The 25800-nt window shown below is 38.8% G+C and overlaps 2 protein-coding genes and 1 long non-coding RNA gene across 4 annotated transcripts in view; 1 reads left to right on the top strand and 2 right to left on the bottom strand.

The window, feature by feature from the left end:
• Positions 1–25800, top strand: part of LOC122577306 — a 71201-nt gene that overhangs the window by 2452 nt on the left and 42949 nt on the right. The window contains exon 1 of one of the 2 annotated variants that reach the window (XM_043748564.1): positions 15661–15756. The exons of the other annotated variant lie outside the window; for it this stretch is intronic. Within the exon in view, the coding sequence (XP_043604499.1) occupies positions 15681–15756 (76 nt within the window). The 5' untranslated portion in view covers positions 15661–15680. Of the gene's footprint in view, positions 1–15660; positions 15757–25800 lie in introns of those variants that run through there. 2 annotated transcript variants of the gene reach the window in all.
• On the bottom strand, positions 8202–13036 carry LOC122577309. Its single transcript, XM_043748572.1, has 2 exons — positions 11651–13036; positions 8202–9670 (listed from the first exon to the last, which is right to left on the bottom strand). Exons 1-2 carry the CDS (start codon positions 11786–11788, stop codon positions 9308–9310), a joined length of 501 nt encoding a protein of 166 aa, XP_043604507.1. The 5' UTR covers positions 11789–13036; the 3' UTR covers positions 8202–9307.
• On the bottom strand, positions 19683–22232 carry LOC122577314. Its single transcript, XR_006320204.1, has 2 exons — positions 21286–22232; positions 19683–21121 (listed from the first exon to the last, which is right to left on the bottom strand). It is a non-coding gene; the product is annotated as an uncharacterized LOC122577314 (long non-coding RNA).

The raw sequence follows: 25800 nt of genomic DNA, 5'->3' as shown, positions 1-25800 counted from the left end.
GTTGTCGTCGGTTTAATACGTGTTTCTCTTCCTACTTTGAATTTCATTAAGTTTTTCCCCGCTACCAATTTCCGTGACTCTTTTTCGTAACATTAGGGCTCTTTTCAAGCGTCTCTCGTCGATGTGTACACTTCCGGAACACGGTAGAAATAAATAAGGAAATAAGAAAGAAAAAATTAATGGAAATAATAGTAGAAATTATTTTTCATTTGTCTATGTTGCTTATTGATAACATTTTTGATATTTTATTAAATCTTATCTATAAAATGCTTACGTAAACAGGAAGGAAGCGTTTCGTAGTTCTGCTTTATTTGATCAATCTGTTATTTGTATCGATTGCGCAAACTGTTCAATGAAAAAGATCAGTCATAGACTGTACGCGTGAAAACCCATGAATTTCTTGTAAATTTCATGCGTTTCTTTATCGAGGTCCGTTTCATCCGAATTATTCTACGTTCGTAATTTGTTCTTAAATAGCAAATTGCATTCTGCAATTGATTGTTGGATTGATCGACCATTGTTTAAGCGATTTATCGTTGAATTAGACTAGGAGCAAGAGCCGAATGATGATAATATAGGAATTCCGTGGTAAATAAAGAATTTTGTCACGGAGAGAAAGAGAATGGCGATGTAATTATTTGGATTACAGCAATCCGTGGCCGCGTTGTGAGAAACTGTGTCCTCTTGACACGCCGCAGCGACACGGCAACACCGATTCTTCTCGTATCGGTGTTAATTAGCGGCCAAATGATCGCTATTGTCGCCAGTTTCGCAACGATCAGCGTCGCGAAACCAACTCTTGTCTAATGAGTGAATAAACCAACTAACTTTTATTTCTAAAGTTGCCTCTCCTCGTATACAAAAAAAAAAATATTTTCTTTTATTCCAAAATTTTTCAAACTTGCTGTAACTATTTTCTTTTTTATACGATAATTATTTTTTTATAAATTTTCTTACGTGCACGCGAAACCTAACGTCGAAACGAAATCTATTTTCAGACTGTCGCGAAATTATGTGTAGTTTGTGAAAGGGAAAGTATAAATCTTTTGTGTAGCTTTAAAAGTCGAGGAATTGAAAAACATTGGTTTCACAGTCATCGAGACACTTTGTCGTGTGTAATAATAGTAGATAACCGAAAGTAGTACATATGTACGTAAACAACCTTGCATATTTCTTCAGTTCTCTGATAAATTTAAACGCATGGATTAACTGTTAACGTGAGGTCCTAAAGTATTTCAGATGATACGAACGTTGTGATAATTTCGCTTTCAAGACGTCGAGAATGCTATCGTCCATCGGATCCAGCCTTAATAATCGACCAATTCAATGGAAAAACGATAAAAGTGCATTTTTCTCTGGAATCTTATATAGCAAAGATAGATAAGATCAGTATTTGTTAAAGAATTTTTTCGAACGTTGAAACTTTCATATGTATAGTGATATTATATTACTATACACATTTTGTAAATATTATAGCAATATTTTAATATCTGGTATCGTATAAATGATTCTATTAATGTTCAACTTCATCCGCTTTTAATTTTCTCAAATTAAAAATTTCGTTACTTGTATCAGTAAGGTTTTGATCGAAGCTTACCGTAAAGAATCTTTTCGCAAAAGCAAAATAAATCAGAATCGTTTCGATCAGCAGTACGTGTTATCGTTGCTCGGAAGGAGACCGTAGCGTGTCTCATTTCGATAGGTTTGTTTATCTCATATCTGACTCGTCATCGCCTAATCTATCGATCATGAAATAAACACCGTTTCATTATCGTTAAGAGAGTATGTTCATGAAATTTCCAAACCAAACAGATTGGTATTTATTCGATCGAATAGACGAGCATACGATACATTTGCAAACCTCTGCCCCCTCCTGCTATCCGCTATACATTAATTCATCGACGAGTGAATGAGTAACCTCTAAGCAAAAATCGGCCGCGAATACATCAAAATATAAATAGAAACGTGTCTGAGGACCGCTGCTGTGTGTGTCGGCCTCGGGTACCGAGTCAGTACTATTCGAGAATTTACCTACAGTCAGGTCTGATCCATAAGGAGGAAACGTTCTGAAGTGAAGGAAACGAAAATGTGGAACAGTCATAGAGAAAGAATATAATAGAGAGGCGGTGTCGTATCGGTGATATTGGAACCGAGTAGTCGGATTTTGTGCGCTCGTATCGAGCGTACAAATATGTGGAAGAGATTCGATGCAAATCGCAGGAAAAGTGAGAGTGGCAATGAGTCAACATCCGCGTCTGCTGTTTTCTAGCCATCGATAAATTTCGAAAGGCGAATAGTTTGCTTTCGTACTGATATTTTTATTTTCCATTTTATCGCTAGTTTCTCCGTTTCTCTTCTACTTTTTCTTTTTCCGGGGGTTGTCTTTTGGTGGTCGTTTTTTTGGAATGAGGAAAAGGGTTGTGAAAAAGGGGAAACGAATTCGATAGGGCAGGATGCAGACAGGAGCAGAGTGATTTTCTTGTTAAATCGCTTGCAGACGCTTTATCTTTAGAAGCCACGGACAGACAGTGGCACCGGTTTTTTTCTCCTTAACGGAAATAGCTATCATTCTATACGCCTTAGAATGAACCGGCAATACTCGGCAAAATTTATTTTCGACGTGTAGGTTTACGTATCCGCCGTCTGGTCGGAATATCGGCCGGGGGATCATCAAAGGGGGCAAGAAACCGGAAAATTCGCTAAATTTCGATGCCGTTCGAATCGTCGAATAGACGTTCCGTCGTCTGGTGTGGCGCGTCTGTCGCGTCCAATATGGTTTCTAATGCTTCCACAACACCGATCCGCCATTCGAAAGATATAGCAATGAAAAAACGCTGATCTTCGCAGGTGGACCATACCAGTCAAATTGACTGGTTTTACAATTTTATTTCAAAATTCCTACTTCGTGTTATATTTTTTCCGTAATGATGCAACTTTCGTAACGATAACTAAAAGAATAATATAATGAATTTTATTTTGTTTTTTATGTATTCAAACTGAAAATAATTTTCTACCAAGGCTACTTATACCAATACCAGTCAAAGTGATTGGTTCTATAATTTTATAAATGTGTCAACCCTCGTTTAGGGATGATGAATTAATAATCCCAAAAAGGTATTATATAACATGGAATATAAATATAAATATAAAAATATTCTATTATTACGTATATTTTAAAGACCAGTCATTTTCACTGGTCTTTGTAGAAATAGCTGCGTGTTAACACTTTGACTGCCACGCCGAAATCACATGTTTCGCCGAGGAGGCCACGGGAGTATTTTTATTATTCAAAGCATATAATGACAAAATAATAATAAATTGGTGATGTAAGACAACATTCTTCCCCGATGGACCGTTTATCTTATTGGTGGTCACGGGTGACCACCGTGGCGCCTTGCTAACAGTTGACAGCGACATATTGTAACAAGGCTTCGTTTATTTCAACAAACCAATTCGCATTCGTTATTTCGTCGTAAGCAAAACGTGCAGAATATTTTGTTGAAACGTGTAGAAAATATTAGTAAAGAGTATTTGCTCATTCTATATATAATAGTAAAGTATGTGCACACTTCTAACCTCAATTATATGATTATAAAGCAGCATTTACAATTATTTTCTAAGGTGTGTTTATAATAATATTTGTAGATTACCCCTCAAAGATATGGATGCAAACACAGTGCACCGTTAGATGCAAGATTTGTTCTCATTTTTTTTTTTTTTTTTTTTTTTGATGTTCTAATAAAAATGTTTAATTGTTCAATGGGGCACTTTTTATTTCGAAGTATCTTCTATTTATAGGTTATATTGAAAATGCCCCAACTGTCAATTTTTATACAATTTTTACAATTGTAAGAAGTTGATGCGCTCCGGTCACCAATGACCGCACAGCGGCGTCACAGGAGAAACCGTGATGGGTCATATATGACCCACGTGGCAGTCAAAGTGTTAACTATGGGTAGTTCAAGTGTTAAAATATTACGAAAGGAATAAAATAACGTCTGAGATAATCTATTAGCTATATATTCTATGACTCTTCTTCTTTCCAAGGTGAAATGGAAATTTATTCTTTACAAAAGAAGTATTCATCAAACCTGGAGTTTCTCTATCGCAAAAAAAGTATTCTAATTTAGGATAATAAAGATCAGATAAGTCTCAGCAGACTGCCAAACAGTTTCATAATTTCACTTTGGTGCCGGTTCGCCGGTAAGTAACTACATATATATACTTCCAAAAAAGAAGTTGTTTACTTTCACGATTCGCCTAACAGCTTCTCTTTAGAACTCCACACTTTCCATCGAGCGAGATATCTTTCTTTCTTCATTCGTGGTTTTATCTATTAGAAGATAACGAACTCTATAGATAAAAGATAATGGTATCTGAAAATATTTTCTCCTATAAATAGGACATGAATAAATATATATAATCAAATAATGAGAAATATTGGATTGGCAACTAAGTGATTGCGGGCTTTGGCAATACCATCTAATGACAAAATCCGCAATCACTTAGTTGCCAAGGATAATATTAAAAAGAGGACAAATAAAGTGTAACGTAAGACGTACAATGTTTTTTACTTTATATTAGTTTATTGAATTATGCACGAACATAAAAATAGAAATATAACGAAATGGATCATATCTAATTCAATAAAATGATATAAAACAGAAATTGTTGTTCATCTATTATCACCTTATGGAACGAAAGAAACTTTTCGGATAACCTAATATAAATTGAAAAATGTCGCCATGTCTGCTGTTGCAATGAGGAACGCGTATATCGATAGATGTAATCGAGAGTCGGCGCGTTGAATCAATGGTCGATTACCGTGAAGTCTCGAGAAGGTTTGCCCATTCGTTTCGATATGATTCACGGTTCCGGTTAATCGACTCCGTCGATAAAACATCTAATACACCGAGCTCTTATTTCCCTAGAGTCGCGTATAGTGTATGAAATTTCGCGGTGCCAACCATTCGAGAGTAACTATTTCTGTCCCCATTAGCAAATAGCACATGAATTATACATGGCTGTCTGTTAATTAACGGCGATGTGTTATGTGTCGGGTTTATCGAGTTGGAAAATTAAACGGTTGGATACGTGTTCGTGGATAGAGAGGATTGTCGGTGTCGAATTTATCACGTGGTCCTGGAAACGTCCTTTTACCGACAACTTACTTAACACAAGTCGTAATTAAACGCAGGTGTAGAACGAATGGTAGAAATAAAACGACCATGAAACGAGTTCTAATATCGATACTTATAATATTTTTATCAAACTATATTTATACATATTACAGTACTCTCGGATTATTAGAAGTTGTGAAACTGTCTGCAAAAGTGCGGTACCGTATCTCTTTTCTTTAATTCTAGCGTTTCGTAATTATTACTGGAACCATATCATGCAACTTTTACCATAATAGAATAATACAAGCTAATTTTTAGAAACACTGCTGGATTGTTATAATTCGAGAATCCATTGGAACATAGGATCCTATTATGAATAGGAATTTTTTTTACCAGAAAGATCAATTAGAAGGAAAATCTAATGGAATTTTATCGACGTTACTGAGGTCCCATATTTCCCCTAGAATTCCGTTATAAATATCTGGTATCTCGTTTAAAAAAATTCACTGAGTATCGTTTTTCAAACTGGAACATATCACAGTATTATATTATTGCGTTCGTAGATAAAAGGAAAAATCCATCTGGAAAGAATGCTCGATTACATCACGTTTAAAATCTCCACTCTATTGACAAAAATCTGAAACGATTACAAAGGAGGCAGATCGTGGAATTTCATCGTTTAATAATAAAAGTCATCCTGTGTGTACGAGCGGTATCCGGTAATGCTGCACTATTCAGATGGCGTACGTGTGTTCGGTACTTGTATTCCGCACGAACGGCTCGGCCTCGTTTCTGATCGCAGCAACGAGGGTATCGTACGCGGAGGAGAGCATCCAAGGGCGACTCGGACTCGACCATTTCTCGGACAATGATGTTTTCTGCTTCTCTCCTGGAAGCCCGCGCACAATGCCCGCGTAACGCCTGTTTCTAAATAGACGAAAGAGTCCAGCCGTGGGACTGACGATACAACAATGAATACCGTTATTATTAGGTTGCCTGGACAAACATCCAAACGTCCGTGTAAATCATATTCGATTTTGTTGTTTTCGTCAAAGGATTACCGTTTCTCCTATCTCAGCTTTTTTCCTTTTTATTTCGGGCTCGTTCATTCACCGTAGAAACGGCACGGGAGATTGGCAAATTCGAGACTTAAAAAGAAACTGTCTTTTTATCAAATTTGTCATGGGATTCTCTTGAAAAATATTTACAAAAATAGCAACTGTCCGGAAAAGTTCGTGAAAATAATATATCATCGTATCTTGGATATTAGGTGTGCTGTTAGCTTTTTTTTTCTACAACTTTTCGGATTTATCATACAGTGGCTGACGAAAGTATTCGAACGCTTACACTTACAAATTTCAATTAATAAAATGAGGTGTACTAAATCAATTTGTTAAAACAATTTGGTGTCTATAGTGACGGGGAAGTGTCAAGATTACATCAGTAAAATTTGAAAATGATTCAATAAATATAGACAGGAATTATGATACTTTTATTAGAAACATTCATGATGAGTGTCTCAGAAAAGTATTCGAACGCTGTAACACTGTTGATAGTTTTTCATCTTACTTTGCAGCGAATGTAAACATCATTGCTAAATGAAAATATTGCTACGTTCACTTGATGTTAGGATATCGTTTCACTAACAGTAATGTAAAAGTGTGCACAATAGCATTTAAAATGAATAGTAAAAAGTGTGAAAGAGAAATAATATCCGATTACATGAGGACGGCAGATCATATAACGAGATTGCCAGAATTGTGAACAGAAGTCAGTCCACGATACATTATATGATAAAAAAAGTCAAAGAACGATGGAACACTTGTAAACAAAGGTCGATCAGGTCGACCAAAGAAATTGACTGGAAGAGAGGAGAAAGTTATGGTAGCTGATATGTTTCATAAAGAAGTTTCGACGAATCTTAAGAAACAATGATATTCATGTCAGAGTACCGCGAAACAAGCCATATTAATGCGGTGAATCACAAAAAAAGATTGACTTTTGCAAAAACCTATATTAATAAAGATAATTCTTTTTGGAAGAGTCAAAGTTTGACATTTTTGGCTCAGAAGGTCAAAATTATGTGTGGAGAAAGCCAAATACAGAATTGGGAATTCGACGTTTACATGAAACAATGAAATACGGAGGTGGATCGGTCATGGTGGGGGGTGCATGGCTGCCAGTGGCACCGGAAATTTGATATTTATTGATGGAATACTTGATAAGTATGAGTAATCAAATATTCTAAAAAATAACCTTAAAGAAAGTGCCCGTAAATTAGGATTATTGGAAGATTTCCACTTGCAACAAGATAATGGTCCTAAGCATACTGCTAGAACTGTGAAAGAATGGATCCTATATAACACAGCACACATGCTAATTACTCCACCGCAAAGTCCAGATATAAATCCGATTGAAAATTTATGGGCTGAAATCGGAAAAAGGTGAAATAAATTTCAGATAATCTCAAAGCAAGTATTGAAAGATAAAATTATAGAAATATGGAACTCCGTTGAGTGTAGTTTTACAAAATCATTGGTTTACAATATGGAACGTCGATTGAGACACGCTATGGCTGCTAAAGGTGGTGCAACAAAATATTAATATTAAATACTTTAATAATATATGTAGCGTTCAAATACTTTCGTCAGTCACTTACAATGCGTGTTTCTAGCAAATATATCAACTCCTACCTACGTCGTTGAATCCTTTTCAAATTCAACTTCTTCCATCTTCCTACTGACATCTGCTTGTCTAAGCAAATTACTTTTAATACTTACTCTTTTAATCACTAAATAACATCAATAATCGTCATCACAACGATTATCCTATCACAAATATTAATATTACAGTAATATTTTATATTATAACAATATAACAATATCTGGCGAAAATTAGCGAGTGAATCGAATGAATTAAATTTTTAGAATTGCATTGAATGGATTCGTAGCGTTTAGGTGAATGGAACGACGTTACGGTATTCTAAACTATGTTATCGTAATAATGGATCTCGGAGGGAAATAGAACTTTTGTTTATTTCATTAAGCAAATCCTATTGTTCTCCATTTTTCCAGAGTTTTCTGCCAGTTTCCCATTATTCCGGAATCGACCAGGTGAAAGGGCGATTTCGGCTAACGAGGAGGATGCTCGTATGACTATGCGAGCGGCGCACGTTTCGTATCGTGTCCGATCTCGGATGGTGAAAATCGTCGGTGTTAACGGTGGACTGCGTCGCATACGCGACTGTCTCTACCTGCTTGCTAAATACCAGGTCGTAAAATCTAGTGGAAAACGTGCTCAGTTTGCCGTGAAAAGTTTGTCCGGATGAATTTCACGAACGTCTTTCTATAATGCTGGGTCGAATGTTTTCTCACGTGTTGTTTTAGGACTTGTAATCCTATTGGACAACTGCTTATCGAGTTTCTATTGAAGTAAGTTCATGGGTTGATCGGATTTAGCGAAACAATGTTAACCGCAGAACCAGCACGTTTGTCAACATGATTAATTTATGATTTTTTATAGAGATTATTTAAACCTGTAACCTTACATTTATTAGTCGACTAGTTTATTTCGAAAAATCTTTCTTTTTTACAGATGTTAGAATTCCTTGATGCATTAGTTCTTTAGGGATTCTTTATGCAGTTAGATTTTACAATAAATCAGTATTTCAGTATAATTTTGTCTGTTTCACGATGGTTTACAATTTGGATGGTTAGCAACTAAATGATTGAGGGTTTTGTCAATACCACCTAATGACAAAATCCGCAATCACTTAGTTGCCAAGCCAATAGTTGAAATTAAAAAAAGCAATTCGTTGGACCAAAAGAGAAAATAATCCTGCACGTCGACACGACAAGCTCGGACAATCTCGATCATGAATATTAACGTATCCTCTTCGACGAACGATTTTACCACGGCTCTTCGATTTACGTCCGGTGTGGCACGTGAAAGGACGATCAATTATTCGGGCGCGCGACACAAATGTTATTCGGTGCATTACGCGCCACTCTGCATCGGTCCTCGATCGGAACAAAGTCGACCAATCACGTCACTTTTATTTCTTCTTCATTTTCCCTCATTGAATTTTATCGAAAACGATTATTCCTTATTGATTTTAAATTGTTTGTTAGTTATTAACGATTACTGTACAGTACTATTCGATTGGCACCTAATGACAAAATCCGCAGTCACTTAGTTGCCAACGCAGAACATAGGGATACGTTGGAAACGGTGACAGAAGAAACGTAGGGAACGGGACCGCGTACAAAGACTGGCCTAGGAATCGGTGGTTTTCGAGCCGGGTTGAAATCAGGCCGCAGCGATATATCGTCGCTCCTAACCTCGCGATGCCCTGATACACGAAACTTTATTTCCATCGAACCACGACTTCCGCAACCACCCGCCGCTTTTATACCCTCAGGGAGTGCTGCAGTTGGTCGCAGTGCAGCAGCCCACTGCTCCTGATGCGCCAAAACTGCATGGAGAGCTGCAGGCTCACCGATTGTTCTGTAGATGTTCACGTCGTATCGATCAGCATCGACGACTTCTTCCTTTTGGGCAAAAGAAAGAGGCGGGCTATGAATATGGAAGCGATAACGATATTACGAAATTTTATCGAAATAAATGCGGTTATTTAGCATCGGAAGCAATTTTGCAGATAATTTCTTCTTGTAAGTGGATTTCTTTTGGTTCAACAGCTTTTGGGCTGTATTTAGCTGCAACATGGGATTAAAACAGAAAACAGGGCAATCGTGGAGAATTTAATTTAATACCTGAAAATGAATAACAAAATTACGTATGAATTTGTAAGAGGAGAATGGAGAAAGAATTGTATGTATGTAACTTAACCCTTTGCACTGGGAATTTTATTTGAATTTCGTTAGCAGCAGCTGCCAACGCTTTTAAGTGTTTTATTTGAAATTTACTTTAACTAAAAAATAAGACAATTTAAGTAAATAAAGGAAGAAAGAAATTCACTTAAATACTGGTTTTATTTTACACTATTTTCTAATTTTTAAGTGTATGATATATCTTGAAACAATTTTCAGCATGCAATTACAAAAAAAGATAGGACTGAAAGAATGTCGAATGGGACTCGACAAAGGAGCTACTGAGATAAAAAGTGATATCGAGTTACACTCGACATTGGAGTGCAAAAGGTTAAAGAGACGTGTAAAATTAATAGATTGAAGTAAATAAAATATTTAACCGAATAAGTAAAGCATAGGTGATTTTTGCCACGTGCAATTCATTCTTCACGTGTCACCACGTATGCCCATTTCTTCACGTGCATTCTGCGAATCGCTCTTCACTCGCTGCCGATACTCTACCATAAATATTTAATCGATCTTCAATCGTATATCATTCAACGGTAATGTTATTCGTCAAATGTATATTCAATCGTAATGTCTATCATTCGTGCCAATTCTACAAAGTAGAATTAAACGATTTAAATAATTGCAAAAATCCATTCCTTTAAAGTATAGCGAAAATATTTTTATGTAGAAAATGAAATTTGTTGCAACGCTTGTAGAGACCTAAATACGTATCTCAAAGCTATTATCTCTACGAGTCAACCATAAATTATCGATACCTAATTGATAATCATTAGCAGCAGCTTGCTTTCAACCGGGTGATCGATCATCGTTTCACTTGCTAATCTACCGTAAATAGAATTGCCTTCCACTGCCATTTTGACGACTATTTCAAATTCTTAAAGTACAAACTAAATCTCGATTGTATTTATTTAACGAAATTACTGAGATTTTGAAAACTAATATATTGGGTTGGCAATTGTGATTGCGGATATTGTCAGTACCACCTAGTGACAAAATGCGCAATCACTTAATTGCCAACCTAATATTTCTTTCGGTATTGGAGAAATCCGATTTTGAAACTTATTGCTACTTAATGGACGAGGGAAAAATAAATCAGGTGATTTCTGAGATATTTAGGACGAAATATTTCTTCAAAAATGATTCCGAGGAATGAATTTTTACTTGTGATTCTAATAAACCTATCGGTGGAAATTCAAACATTATAATTGAATAAATAGTACTTAAATGAGCAAATAAAATTATAGAACGTTTTAGTGTACAATATTCTACGTCAAAGACTGCATTGAAAGGATAAATATACGGTAAACTTCATCTTTTATCGTTCGGGAAATATCATTTATATTCTAAAATACAAAAAGTCCAATTGTACTATTTTTTGAAGATTTTATATTAAATTAGCATAATTGGCATAATGTACTCATATACGAACCTACGTTTAATTATTTATACTGTGTATAAAAAATTGTCTGAAATAGTATATAATTGTATGTAGTTATATACACGAAAAAATATGTTCTTTTAACACCATCTATTGGAGGTTGGCAACTAAGTGATAGCGGATTTTGTCACTAGGTGGTATTGACAATATCCGCAATCACTTAGTTGCCAACCCATATGACCGTTGCTGATCAACCGTCGAAAGCCATGGTTTACGTTACTTTCGTGTCATTTTGCACGCGAATGCACTTATACCTTTACACGTACGAAGCTGCAATACGAACACCTGCAGCGTGAAGTTATGCAAATTCGTGGCGTCGCGTCGGTGTTCACATCGGTGTTCACGTCGGTGTGTCTTTGGTTCGATGCCAGAATGGACCTTCCATTGTCCATTAGATCAGGCCATGCTACGCGGTGAAGAACGCTAAAGAGGTAGAGAAAGAGAGTAAAGGCTAGGTAGGAACGCTCCACTTTTTTCCACCGAAACGGCCCGCTAATATCAAATTACATCTCGCGATCACGAAAGGCTGGTGTGTCCGACCGGCCACGCCATTATCGAACGTTCTCCGGCTTACATACGATCTCTTTGACTGCGAGGTGGGTCCCGGCCGTCATTACCAAGGTGATAAATCGTTCAGAAAATTATGCCTCTGAGCACGTGAAAATTTGGCGTAATTTACCGGCCGAACTGCGCCACTGCGGCGAATTTCAAATTCGTGTGCCGATCTTTTCAATGCATCTAAACTATTCTCTACTCGAAAACCGTTTTCTCTCCCGTTTATGTGAACGAAAAAATGCTGAAAGACCGGAGATTTAAGGGAGAAAAAAGGTGTCGAAGGAATTCCACGAAAAAATGTGTACCCCTTTTTATCCGCAGATCTACTCTCCTCGAATGAGAAAGCTTTTTCGCTGTGCCGTCGAGAGGCGATCACGCGAATACCTCGTGATACGTCAGCATTGGGAATAAATTAAATTTAACGCTGGAATAACCGCTTTTGCTACCGTGCACGAATGCATGTGGCACGAAAAAAGGGAGACATAAAATTGCATTTATATATCGCGCGCGTTACGTTCGAACGACAGCGGTTGACTTGAAAAATATTTAGACAGCGCTAATCGCGGCGCGGCAGTAGCGGTTTTCGTTGATTCATAGTAGCGATACTCTAGTTGATTTAGTCCTCGCCTAGCGGAGAGTAGGTTATTACTGGTTCAGTCGAATGTTTTATTTTATAGTGATAAGTTGATTTTTATTAAATATATAGAAGTATACAGAAAATAATGAATATAAAGAGTAGCTTAGAAAATAATAAACTTGAGATAGCCGCGTTAGAATTCACTCAGCCATCATCATTCAAGGATTAACCCTTAACGCTCCAAGTGTGCATTACCGATGTGCGGCGCTCTACTCCAAATGTATTTTTCGACCGTTGTCGGTAATTATTTACAAATAAAAAATAATACTCCTCAATGAGTACCGCGAGACCTGTGAACGCAAACCCGGTTTCCACCCAATGAATGTTTTAAAAAATTCCACACATTGCTCGATTATAATTAATATAAATATTGTAATGAAAATTATATTACCTCTCAGATGAATAAAGATTGTTTTGAATGATTTTAATATTATTATTTACACGTCATTGTAACATTTAAAATCTGACACTTAAAAACTTGCAAGTCGAAGTATGATGAGAATAAGTTGAAGTTGCCGATCGATATTCATAATTAAAAGAGCGTTAAAGGTTAACCCCTGTGACAACGAACAAACAATTGTTAAACAATGTGACTAAACTATTTCTACCAAGTAGTTTCAAACTTTTCCGTTGAGATCAATAGCTTACCAATTAACCCTATCTTCACCAAAATATCCATCCAGTTCCACGTACAACTCACTACTCGAGTTAAACCATCACGTTCACACTAATTAAGGTGAAATTATCCAGCGAGTAACGTTTCTCCGTTTCCTGGTCCCAACTGAATTAGCTTGTGTGAAAAGGTTTGCGCATGCGCATCGTTGGATTTGCCATGTATCGCGGATACACGTCCGCCATTGAGGGTGCGTTCGTGGCAACGAAAGTATGCTAATTAAGCTGTTGCCGGCACGTCTAATTGCACCGTAGCCGGCTAATGAGTCGGTGGTTTACCTGGCGGCGAAATTTTGGTCTGAAAAGTCGGCAAACAACGTGGGCCGATTTTCACTGGCCAATTAGCCGATTCCCCTCTGTTACTGAGATCTGTTACACGGCCGGTGAATTTCAACCGTTGCCGATGGGCTGATTCTCGTGGGACCGGGAACCGGAGTAACGGGCAAAACGCGACTGATTTATTTGTTCTTGTTTGTTGCTGTTGTTTATGTAGGAAACTATGATTGTTTGTAGATTAACACGTCGACTGCCACGGTGGTCATCAGTGTCCCACGTTACTAAATTTTGTAGACTAATTAAGGCAAGATAAACTTCATAAACCAAAATACTAAATAGTAATTAGTAGTAAGTAAATAGTAATTAAGATATAATAGACTAAAAACAATATAATATTTCGCAAAAATTAAATGTTATGATACGATGATTAATGTTATGATATGATTAATGATATGATGATATGATGATGTTAGTAGATATTTTTCTGGAGATGACATTTGAGCTAATGAAACTATTAAAAACTGTAAATCTAGACTGGGAAACATAATATGTTACATTTCCTATTTTTATACATTTCTAAACGAGGTTTAGTGTTCTATTTACCTGCTTGGTAGAACAATTAAATAATCCAACCTCACAAAACAATTGAGTAGCTTGGTAAGTTAAGAGGGTTAGCTGAGCAATAAATTGTAGTCTATAACTTCTGAAAACTATAATAAAAGGTAATACCACGTAGTAAAACTTAATTATTGTAGATACAATCATTCCCTAGCAGCTATTAGGAAAAGTCTAGATGTAAGTAATTTTCTGCCAAACAATATTTACTCATTCTTCTTGATACAACACTGCGATACAAAACTATAATTTCTAAGAAAATATTCGTTTTCTCAAAAGGATTTCCTGACACTTTCAGCGACCTTTTTCTGAAAATATAAATCCAAATCGGTGTGAGCGGTTAACCGATACCAAAGTCCCTGAGAAGAGCGTTAAGACGATCACAATAGTCTCATAAAACTGCAAATCCTCTCAAATAACCATCTCGAAAAAGGATTCGATTTCTACTTTTAACCTCGTTCAGCGACGGAGACGATGATTTTCCTTGGTTTCGTCGCGAAATAAGTTTCTCTCTCTACACGTATGTACTTCGATCGAGAGAAGTATTAGTTGGCAACTAAGTGACTGCGGATTTTGTCATTACCATCCAATGACAATAACCGCAGTCACTTAGTTGCCAACCGAATATAAAACGTCGAAACCGGACACACGGACCAAGTTGTGGAAGAATCGAAACGACCGTGCAGGATGGCTAGGTAGCAGCAATTATCGGGCAAAATGATAAAGACAAAGGCGTAATAACGCTGCACTGTTCACAGAGGTGGATTTAATGAGCCGCTAACCGGCCGGCCTGTTCGTTTCGTGCGGAAATTAATCAGCTCTGGCATCGATACGTTTCCCCGGTTTAATGAGATTACCGCGTAGCCGAGCAAAGATCGAAAGATGATCACGATCCGAAGGATTTCGAAGGAAACAGGTTGGGATATCCTCGGAGACGGGATAATTGCCCCGTGGCGGTTCCTTTGTTGACTTTCCAAATGGCCAACTACATATTTAGGATGTAGTTTATGTCGAAAAGTGTCTATTGTAAAACAGTGACGAAGTTAGAGGTAAAATTAGATTCGAAGATTGCAGAACATCGGCGTTGCATCTTCGATCGAAGATACATTCATCGGGCAATTAAGTTGCCGTGCTAGTAATTAAGTCGTAATTTCAGCTGCCAAAGAAACTTTGTTTAATCTCATGATCACGCACAGAAACGAAGATAGTCGACAGATCTTCGATTTTCTTCCTCGTACGTTGCTGCAGCAATCGATTCATCCCACTAGTAATTAACCTATACACGTAACATGTTCTTAACTTTGTTGGAAGAAAACGGTATCTCTTTGATCTATAGATCGTGAATATAGAGATTAAGATGGGCGATCGACGCGTTATTTCTTTTTTTGAAGACGATCGCGATGAACCCGGTGAATGTCAGTGCCCTTATTTTCGCGGTTTTGAAGTAGCAGCATTCTATTTACGCCCAGCCAGGCAGTTTTTAGTTGGCACGTGTATCCCTCTATAGGTGAGCCGCGTGAAACAGAAGGATGAACAAGGAGGCTCGAAGGAACGGCAGTCGAGAAAGAAGGACGGAGATGCGCGACACGCTGCGCGGAAGAGAACGTAAGAAAGACAGAGAATAAGAAAGAGGAGCTCTTGCAACGATCGTCTCGCGTCTACGAGCGTATCCCGCCTTGCCGGCGCGTATCCAGGAAGTGACGTCAGCCGACGACGTTCTTATGAATTAATTTGCGGAAATCAAGCCTCCCACCTACCCCTTTCTCCCGGTCTCGCGCACAGATCCTAATCCTGCGCGCAGTTGCGCAATCCTAATACCGCCTACACACGGCAAAAAGTGTTCATACGCTACTAAATGCTTTGTGCGGTTCTTGTCTCAGCGTGTCGATAGATCTGACGATTGTATTCGCCTGTGGCGCTCACTGTCAACTCTCGCCGCCATCTTTTATTCCATTATTTTTCAACCATTGATTATATAATTTCTTGATACTGAATGACAGGCTCGTTTTAGAAGAGACACACGGAGTATGGTGTCGAAAGCAGCTCGAAAAACTGTTGCATTGTCTAAGATTCCCGTTAGAATAACCTACATCGATAGAATCAGGCCGAGCAGCTTCCAAGAAAAGATTTTGCATCGCAAATGACCGGTCGAGGACCGAGTGCTTCGACGTTCGATGACTGTCCTCACCCACGTAGCGTTCCAATGAACAATACCTTAAACTTGACGGCGTCTCGCGATCATCCTGTTGCTGTCGCTATTTTAGGACCGTCACTACTACCGGAACACACCGACTCCTCGTCTCGTTCCTCTGTAGAAACGCCGCGATCATCTCCGAATCTGAAAATTATCTCCGATACAAAGATAATTTGCAATTTGGTGAGGCGCAAAACTTATCGAAAAATTAGCCAAAATTCACTCCTCTCTGGATTAAAGGAGAATATCGTTGGTGAATTTACTGTTCTCGCCGCGCCAGAGGTTGTCGTTCGCGAGTCACGCCTACGTCTTCAAGCTCTTACGCCAAGCACGAGAAACTGTGGCCCGAGCGTAATTAGCGATCCTGTGGCGTATCGACGCCGATCGTCGAACCTTCCGGCTCGAAAATCGGAACGTTGGACGCCTAGACGAGGCCTTTTTAGATTCTAATCGGAGACCAGAACGATCTGCTCGTTGGACACCTACGTTCATCGAATCCCTGCGATTCGACTAGAACAGAACATTGGACACCTACGTCCAGTGAACCCTGGCGATCCATTCATAGAGTCTATTGCGATCTATTTCTTGGACACCTACATCCATTCGACATCTACGCAGATTTTATACCGTCTTCCAAAAACAGGAATGGTGTAATCGAATCCAAAGGTTAGACGTTCAGAGTGGAAGAAACTTCCTGAATTGAAATGGCGTCGGTGATCAATGGTGAAATGTAAAATACGTTATATACATAACGCACGCATATGTTACGCATAAAAAGTTGCAGGATTGTCACAATGAATGGTTCTATTGTATCAAGTAAAGGTGGGATTTTCTTGTAAGCATCGGGTCTGCCTCACGTAGAATTGAAAATTGAACTCGTATCATTTACAAGCTACAAGTTTGCAAAAGTTTGAAGCTGACTCTGTGGAATCGTGTTCAGAATGCATAGAATCAAAGAATAACAAATATATTAGGTTGTCCCAAAATGTCTTTCGCTATCTGCACGCAGCTGCTTTATCTGGCTATGTTGATACAAACATGAAACCTAATCTGTCAAATGTTTTGGTCTTTAACTTCTATCGTCCTCTAGCTGCCGTAGGACACGTTCCGTTTGCATTCAAACAAAAAATGTTGTGCACCTATTATTTTCTTCTGAAACTTTTAGGACAACCTAATAATAGAGAATTGAACAATACCAATGGCAATATTATTCTTATTATTTGCAGGATTTTTATTACGACATAGAATAGGTAAACATATAGATTTTTCACGGACCATATGCCACACATATGTTTCAATTAGTCCCTAATGATTCTTTTATTTCTTCTCATTTCCTAATACTTATAGACGAGCGTGTATGTGTATATCAGAGTAGTCGATTGAATCTTCACGGCCATTAAGCCCTCTGTTGTTGAACTTTCCCGCATCTGAATCGATTGGACGAGCGATAAGAGTGTTGGAACGATATTTAGCAACACCTGGATGAACCAAGTACGTCCAATCCATCTCCCGTTGTCGGATATAGATATTTTGTCCAGCACATAACAAGCCGCTTGACGTGCAAATATGGCCCTTAGCTCTAAGGTCCAAGGGATGCCAATGCAGTTTAGGATAATATGACGAAGATCGGTAGCATGAGGCAGGCGGCAATGTATGGAACAGTCGGAAAGCTGGAGAAAGAGAGAGAGAGGAGAGCCAGGTGTTTCATGGGGTACCATAGAACCGAACCACCCCCTACCAATGTTCCCTCCTTGCGGAGAGAGACCACACGTTTCCCTCTAACTCCTACGTCTGCTTCCTCGACGCACCCTTTTCCCTTCCTTCTCCCTCTTCCGTCTTCCTTCTCCTTTCACCATCTGTATTTCCCTCTTTATCTCTCTTTCGCTCAGTCCTACCACAACCTTCCACCCTGTCTTCCTTCTTTTACTCTCTAGTTTCGACTGGTCTCCTCGTTATACCGGGTGTCGCGTGGCGAATCGGGGCATTCCCAAGCGGTAAACAAGATAGGATTATATTGTTTGCCGACCGTTTCGTCGTGCACGTTGTCGTTGCTCACCTTCGATCTAGGTGGTCGAGTTTTTAGTCCAGATTCTTTGGCGAGTTCATTGGTGGGCTAGAACGTTCATGTGGTTTCATGGGAACCGTGAATTTGCTGCTGGTGGATACCCACCTTCCAAGAAGCTCGAGAAATCCTAAAAATCGTGACTTTTGTCGTGAAAGTCGTCTGACTTAACCCAACCTGAGACCATCGGTATGTCGAGATATGCGAGTCCCTCTGTCGTCTAATTTTTCGCAATTCCGACTTGGGTTAACCTAAATTGACCTCCACGAGAAATCTCGATGGAAAGAAAAGGGGAATAATGGAACTCCTTAACGACCATTTAATATTCTCTTTAGAGGTTTACAACGAAGAGTCGTTATGAGTCGTACGTACGTTATGAGTCGGGGGGAAAAAGTATCATAGTATATAGCATATCACGAAGTTGTCCAGCACTGGCTGCTTGTTTATTGATCAGCGGATAGCTCGAACGCGATCGAAGCTGCGGAACGTTGCGCTCGAACGGCTGGAAAGAGGGCGAGAAATCGATATTCGCTGCGGCGTTGGTTCGCGTGATCGATCCAAGCCACCCGGTATAGAAACGGGTAACGAACACCCAGGAGTAGAGTCCTAGTGCCTCGAGGCCTGTAATATTATACCGGCGAACTCTCATGTGCTCAGGTTTGCGTTTCTGCGTGCGTGAGAGACGCCACCCGTGTTGTTGTGCCTCTTTCTCGACGTCATCGTCGTCGTCGTCGTCGTCGTCGTAGTCGTAGTCGTCGTCGTCGTCGTCGTCGTCGTCGTCGTCGTCGTCATGGACGTTGACTTGGTCGCGTCGTGTCTCGTCTTCGTCGCGGTCTGTCGTCGTCCAGCTTCGTCTCTCGCCTCGTCGATCCTTCTTTGAATCTGAATAATGACTCGGGCCGACAGTGTGTCGTTTCTCTTTGATCGCCCGCTCTATGTTGGTTTTCTGCTTTGGTCGAGGCTGTAGTTTTCGAAATTTCATTTAATTAGCTGATTAATGTATATGATAGAGAATGTTGTTGATATGATTATAGTCAATATTATTATTACCCTTTTGTTTTTATTGTGCTATAGCTGATAATGCTTGTAAATAGATAAAGGAAAAGATAAGATTAACTCCTTTGTGTTACGATATATATTGGGTTGGCAACTAAGTGATTGCGGCTTTTGTCATGAGGTGATAATGACAAAAGCCGCAATCACTTAATTGCCAACCCAATAGTTGGTTACACAAATATTTGCCTGGTTGTTTGGTATTTAATTGTTGAGTTCATATTAGAATAATTATATATTTATTTGATGGACGATTTCTAAGATATTCATCGATACACACTTGCACGCGCCTCAACACTTTCTTTCATACCCGACTGTTAACCGACTGGAACAGTTTACATTCATCTGTTTTCGAGACGCCGCGCACATACATACCTCCACACACTGACACCCATATACAAGTATCTCTACTACGCATTTAACCTAGTCTAGCGCACAAAATTATACATATATCAATATGTCCATATATTTATTCATTAGAATTGAATATAAACGTAGTGTTTTTCTGCAGCAATTCCATTTTTTAAATATTAGGTTGGCAACTAAGTGATTGCGGGTTTTGCTATTAGGTGGTATTGACAAAACACGCAATCACTTAGTTGCCAACCTAATATTTCGCGGAATTTTCAGCGTAGACGATTGAAAGAACGTTCGTTTCGAAACGAGGAAAATGAATAATATATTTGACGAAGATTATAGTTAAAATAGAGATGTCCATATATTTATTCATTAGAATTCAATATAAACGTAGCGTTTTTCTGCAGCAATGCCATTTCTTGAATATTAGGTTAGTAACTAAGTGATTGCGGGTTTTGCCATTAGGTGGTATTGATAAAATCCGCAATCACTTGACACACTAACACCCATATATAAGTATCTCTACTACACATTTAACCCAATCCAGCACACAAAATTATACATATCTCAATATTAATTTTGAAAGTATGATTATTCACTATATATTGTTTTATTTTAAACCATTATCGGTCTTCTCAATAATCCTACAATTTTATACAAAATATACTGCATACCAAACATGACACTTTCGTGACCAACTGCACATTTCCAAAAACTGAGCAATTATTTCTTCCAACTGCAGATTATTTAAATTATATTAATTAATTAATTATTACTAAATTATATTACACGTAATTTAATTAAATAATGTTATTTCTATCATCGATTAATATACAGATATATCGCATTTGAATTAACTTCATAAGGTATCCGATGGTCGCAAAAATATTTTTCCCGAGTAAAGGAAATACCAAAATACCAAATAGATTATTTATGAAATTGGAATTGCGAGAGTAACGACGAGCATGCGATCGCCGATGATCTCATCACTTAGATCGCAGGCACAATCGACCTATTGCACCTCGTAAAGCCGTCATTGTCTCTTACAGAGTTTATTAAAGCCGCTACAATTGGCACCTACTTTGCTCAGCAAAATACGATAGGCTTTCTTCTTGACCCGGCGTTCTTCGGGGCCAGCGTGTACAATTATCGGGCGTTGATGTCTCCCCGCGACGATTCGCGCCTCCGTCCACCGTTTAACGTAATTATCAAGCACGTTCATTGCTTACACGAGTAAGCGGATTAAATTCGCGTTGTTCCTTCAGTCTTCCATGGATCTTTCGTCGTTCAATCGGCACCCATCTCTGTGGTATCAAATAAAATCGATTAAAAGAAATCTTTCCACGTATAATCTCGATCGAAGTTTCACCGATCGAACGTTTCCTGGTGCGAAAGATAAGGTTTTATTGCATCACGCGAAGAAGCCATTCACGTGCTTTCGAGTTGACGCCTTTGCCATCAAACGTACCTTGCCCCCTCTCTGCGTTCCTTAGTTTCTTCTTTGCCACTCACAGCTCAGGCTAAACGTTATCTCGTATCGAACGTCCTCGAATCCCTGTTCTCGAATACTTAATCGTTAGATCAACGAAAAGTCGTGAGCAAACGCAAAGTAGAGCGAACCAAGTTGTTAAAACGTGTGGCGACTTATTTTGCGATTACGTGCGCGTGCTATGTTCGTCGTTTAATGGAGGACGTTTCGTTATCGCGTGAACGCTGTCGATCGCGATGCCCCATTTTGCAGCGACCTCTCTGCTTCATTCCTTCTTTATCACGTGGTTTTTTACCGATCGAGGAAACCAGTTGTTATCGCCAGTTGCTTCGCACTTATCGTTAAATTCAAATCGCAACTAGTCGGTCTCCGATGTACAATAATTCTATTTTCCGTGGAACCTACGAATTCCAGGCTGGGGCTCGCGGTGTTCTCTTTAGCGCTCGCAGGAAACACAGAGAAACGTTCCTAGCGAGTATAAATATCAGCCGGTGCTATTCCTGTTAAACGCAAACTGCAATTGTGGCAACGCTCATTTCCACACTTCGAATTCTTTCGTCTGTCTCGCGGGGATGCGATTCAAAGTGTTCGATTGGCCGAGATCTCTTGGAGGAGAAGAAGGTTACGATGGTTGGACAGATCGGGGAAGATAAGAGGCGAGGTAGGTAGGGAGCTATCGATGCCAACTCTTCGTAACCCGCTAGAAAATTCCAACATTCTTCGGGCTTCCATATCCATTTCGAGTTTAGCGAGAATCGATATTTGGCGTGGCCTTCGTGGTCCGGTCCGGGTGTAGGTACGCATGAGGTTACACCCGCGTTGCCGTACTCTGCGGTTTTTCTTTCTTCCAATACGATGTTACGATGCACGATGTAGAAGATACCTTGTTACCGTTTGGCGTCGTGCGTAACTATTAGACTATTAGACTTAAATTTAAATGCACATAACTCACAAAATATGAAAAATATCATATAAAACAAAATTCTCTATCGAGATTTCACTTTTTTCCATTGTATTGGTAAAAATATGAATTTGTATAAATGTCCGTAATAGCTGATTAATTTTGATATTTCATGGAAATATTTCGTTACTTGCCAACTTACGTTTATTTTTATTTATTACTATTCTATGAAACATTATAAATTATACGAACGATCGTATGTTTTGAGTAAATGTAGTTATCACGTCCACTCTTCATTTTATCATTACAAAATAGATATTGGACGATCGTGATAACAATGTTTAAACTTCTGTTGGACAAGGATTCCTTGAATTATATAACGCCGCTTTCCCATTGAAGTGGGTGCTCGTGTTTCACTCGTAGAATCCAATCCTAACCTATATGTCATGTAATATACTTACATATTATACACTAAATATCATCTTTGTGTTAAAAGATTCATAGTTCTGTTTGGTTTCTATTTACCGTGCAATGGCAGTAGCGCCATGTTTTTTTTTAATTCCTATGCTTTAGTCCTACTATAGAATTTGTTTTCATAATTCAGCTGTCAGAATGTCATGTAATCGTCACTTAGTTAGTTACAGCGCATTCAAGTCACAGAGGTTCGCAAGGTGCTGAAACACATAAATATTTATCAGATTGTCGAATAAACAATTTTTAAGGGCAAAACGATCGTTTTCGACAACAATTCGTTTTCATTTCCGTTACAGATCGATAAGAGTGTGCGTGTAACGATAGCTTAGCTGGTTTGTAAATTTCTCTTATCTCCGGGCGAAGATCTGTCGTGCCGATGGCTAATGTAGACATTCCTTTTTCTTTCTCTCTTTTTTATTATTATGCACAGTGAGCAACGTTGACGCAGCGGCGCTTTTACTGTGGTTGCGTGAACGTCGAGGCTGGAAGGAACGGCGCTCATAGATTTTGGCGATCGATAATTTCGAAATTTAAAAGAGGCAAGCGATACAGTGGCGTCCGTTCAGAGCATGAGAATGCGCCGGATTTATGAGCTCCTAGATCAGATCCGACGATTGTTTCTTTAACCTCGGGGGGCGTCGTCGAATTAAATTTTTCATCGGGCAATAAAACATTTCCCCCTTCCACGTTTTCCGCGAATCTACTTTCGTGACTGTGTTTTTATTTAAAATTGAAATGCTACTCTTTATGCAGCTCCTTCTGCTATCAAGCAGAACTGCAGTTTTGTCGTGGAAGAAATAACTGGCAGGTAATAAACCATTCTATTGAGGTTAGTTTAAGGTTAGGTTCGGTTGGCAACTAAGTGATTGTGGGTTTTGTCATTAGGTGGTATTGACAAGATCCGCAATCACTTAGTTGCCAACCCAATATTTTCATGGAACTCGCGACTTTTAATCGTTTGCCTTATGTTATCGAGTTGCACTCGAGGCACGGATTTATATAGAAAACTGATTGTATTCGTGTGAGATTATTTTAAAATGTAGCTTCAGTTCCAATTCTTCGATGTTAGATTATTATAATATTTCCATATGATACGGTGTTACAGCAATAAATAGCAATAGTCGCTTAAGCACAGTAGAATTCCGTTTATGTGAATCTACTAGGGAGGGGGGATTAAGCGATACATATAGTCGAAGTTCACATAATAGAAACTTGAAAATAAATAAACTTCCTGACTCGAATAAATAGATTCTTCAGTTTGTTTAATCTCTCGCTAACTAGGATTGAGGTTAGGGAGTTTTATCAAGAAACCATATTTATTTTTAGGTAAAGAATGAAAATCACGGGGATTCTATATTTAACTAATAATCAGTGTATTACAAGATTCGTGAGATATTCACTAGAAAAGCTTAGGCAAGCATAATATTAAAGGTATCTGTACAGACAAGTAGAATCTCCTTAATCCTGTCAGTTGCTACCTTACTGCAGACGTGTCTTCAGTCGTCTGTTCTCTTTAATCCAATCTTTACTTCGTTTTCCCACCATCTATATTTACCTTCTATATTTACCTTCCACCTACAACATTCAAATTCACGAAATCCTGGACAACCCTAGCGGCAGGAGGAAAATTCTTCACCATTCTTGTCTGCAGCAAATTGGTCATATTTTCTGAGCATTTGTCAAACTTTTCCCAGCCATTTCTCCGAAAGAATGAATAAAAGATGTCGACGCGTCTTTCGATCTTTCTTTTGAAAATTCAGGTACAGATGCAGGCACGTGGGGACAGTTTTGCATCGGGTAGGCGGCGTCCAACGGTTCCTTGCTGTTTGTTTTGGCGTCTGGCGGTAAAAATGCTCGGATTTCGGCCAACATCGATCGTGTGCACTGTACATTCTACGAGGCAGACTGCGGCCGCTCCTTCATCTCGTTACATTTATAGACTTACAGAGAAGACTTCGAGACACGAGCGAGTCGAGACGTGTCTCGCTCGCGTTCGCCACGCGGCTCTCATATTAGTCATCCATATTTCCGATTAACGAAACGAAACGACTCGGTATCTCCGCGAGTGCAGCACAGTCGAGGAAACATAAAAATACGAGGAATCAAGTGACGAGGAAATAAAGCGATTAGATGGATACGTCGATGCTAAGGAAACCGGTGGCATTTCGCGACAGGTAGACGAGCGCCTATTGCACGCGCCTCTGCCACGCAACTAGGTCAATGGCGGTGTTCTGCCACGTTCTGATTTATGATCCTCCGCCTTCCGATCGGGGACACACCGGGACTGACCACCCAGCTGCAGCGGGAGGGTGACAGCTTTTTCATCGGTCACGTTGCTTTCTCAACGATTAGATTCTACAGAATACAGCAATACGCTTCTTTTAGGTTGGCAACTAAGTGATTGCGGCTTTTGCCATTAGGTGATATTGACAAAACCCGCAATCACTTAGTTGCCAACCCAATATTTCGCGGAATTTTCAGCGTAGACGATTGGAAGAACGTTCGTTTTGAAACGAGGAAAATTGAATAATATATTTGACGAAGATTATAGTTAAAGTGCAGATGTCTTGTTGAGAATTAGGATCTTGATATCCGAAATAATGGTATAGGAACACTAAATATACACTTGGAATTAATATTAGAATAATTATATATTTATTTCGTGAGCGATTTCTAAGATATTTATCGATACACATTTGCATGCGACTCAGCACTTTCTTCCATACCCGAGTGAACCGTTTACATTCATCTGTTTTCGAGACGCCGCGCACACACATACCTCCACATACTGATACTCACATACAAGTATTTCTACTACGCATCTAACCTAGTCTAGCGCACAAAATTATACATATCTCAATATGTCCATATATTTATTCATTAGAATTGAATATAAACATAGCGTTTTTCTGCAGCAATGTCATTTCTTGAATATTAGGTTGGCAACTAAGTGATTGCGGGTTTTGCCATTAGGTGGTATTGACAAAATCCGCAATCACTTAGTTGCCAACCTAATATTTCGCGGAATTTTCAGCGTAGACGATTGAAGGAACGTTCGTTTCGAAACGAGGAAAATTGAATAATATATTTGACGAAGATTATAGTTAAAATAGAGATGT

This window comes from Bombus pyrosoma, linkage group LG18 (genome assembly GCF_014825855.1).
Source record: "Bombus pyrosoma isolate SC7728 linkage group LG18, ASM1482585v1, whole genome shotgun sequence".
Lineage (NCBI taxonomy): Eukaryota > Metazoa > Arthropoda > Insecta > Hymenoptera > Apidae > Bombus > Bombus pyrosoma.
Note: the sequence above shows the minus strand (reverse complement) of the source record. Positions and strands in the feature narration are given on the sequence as shown.

Bases quoted from the DNA above. Each gene is read 5' to 3' on its own strand.
- LOC122577309 (XM_043748572.1), bottom strand. From the start codon at position 11,788: ATGGACAATGGAAGGTCCATTCTGGCATCGAACCAAAGACACACCGAC. The intron at 9,671-11,650 runs GTATAAGTGCAT...TTTGCCCAAAAG, and splicing joins GCAGCTTCGTACGTGTAAAG to GAAGAAGTCGTCGATGCTGA.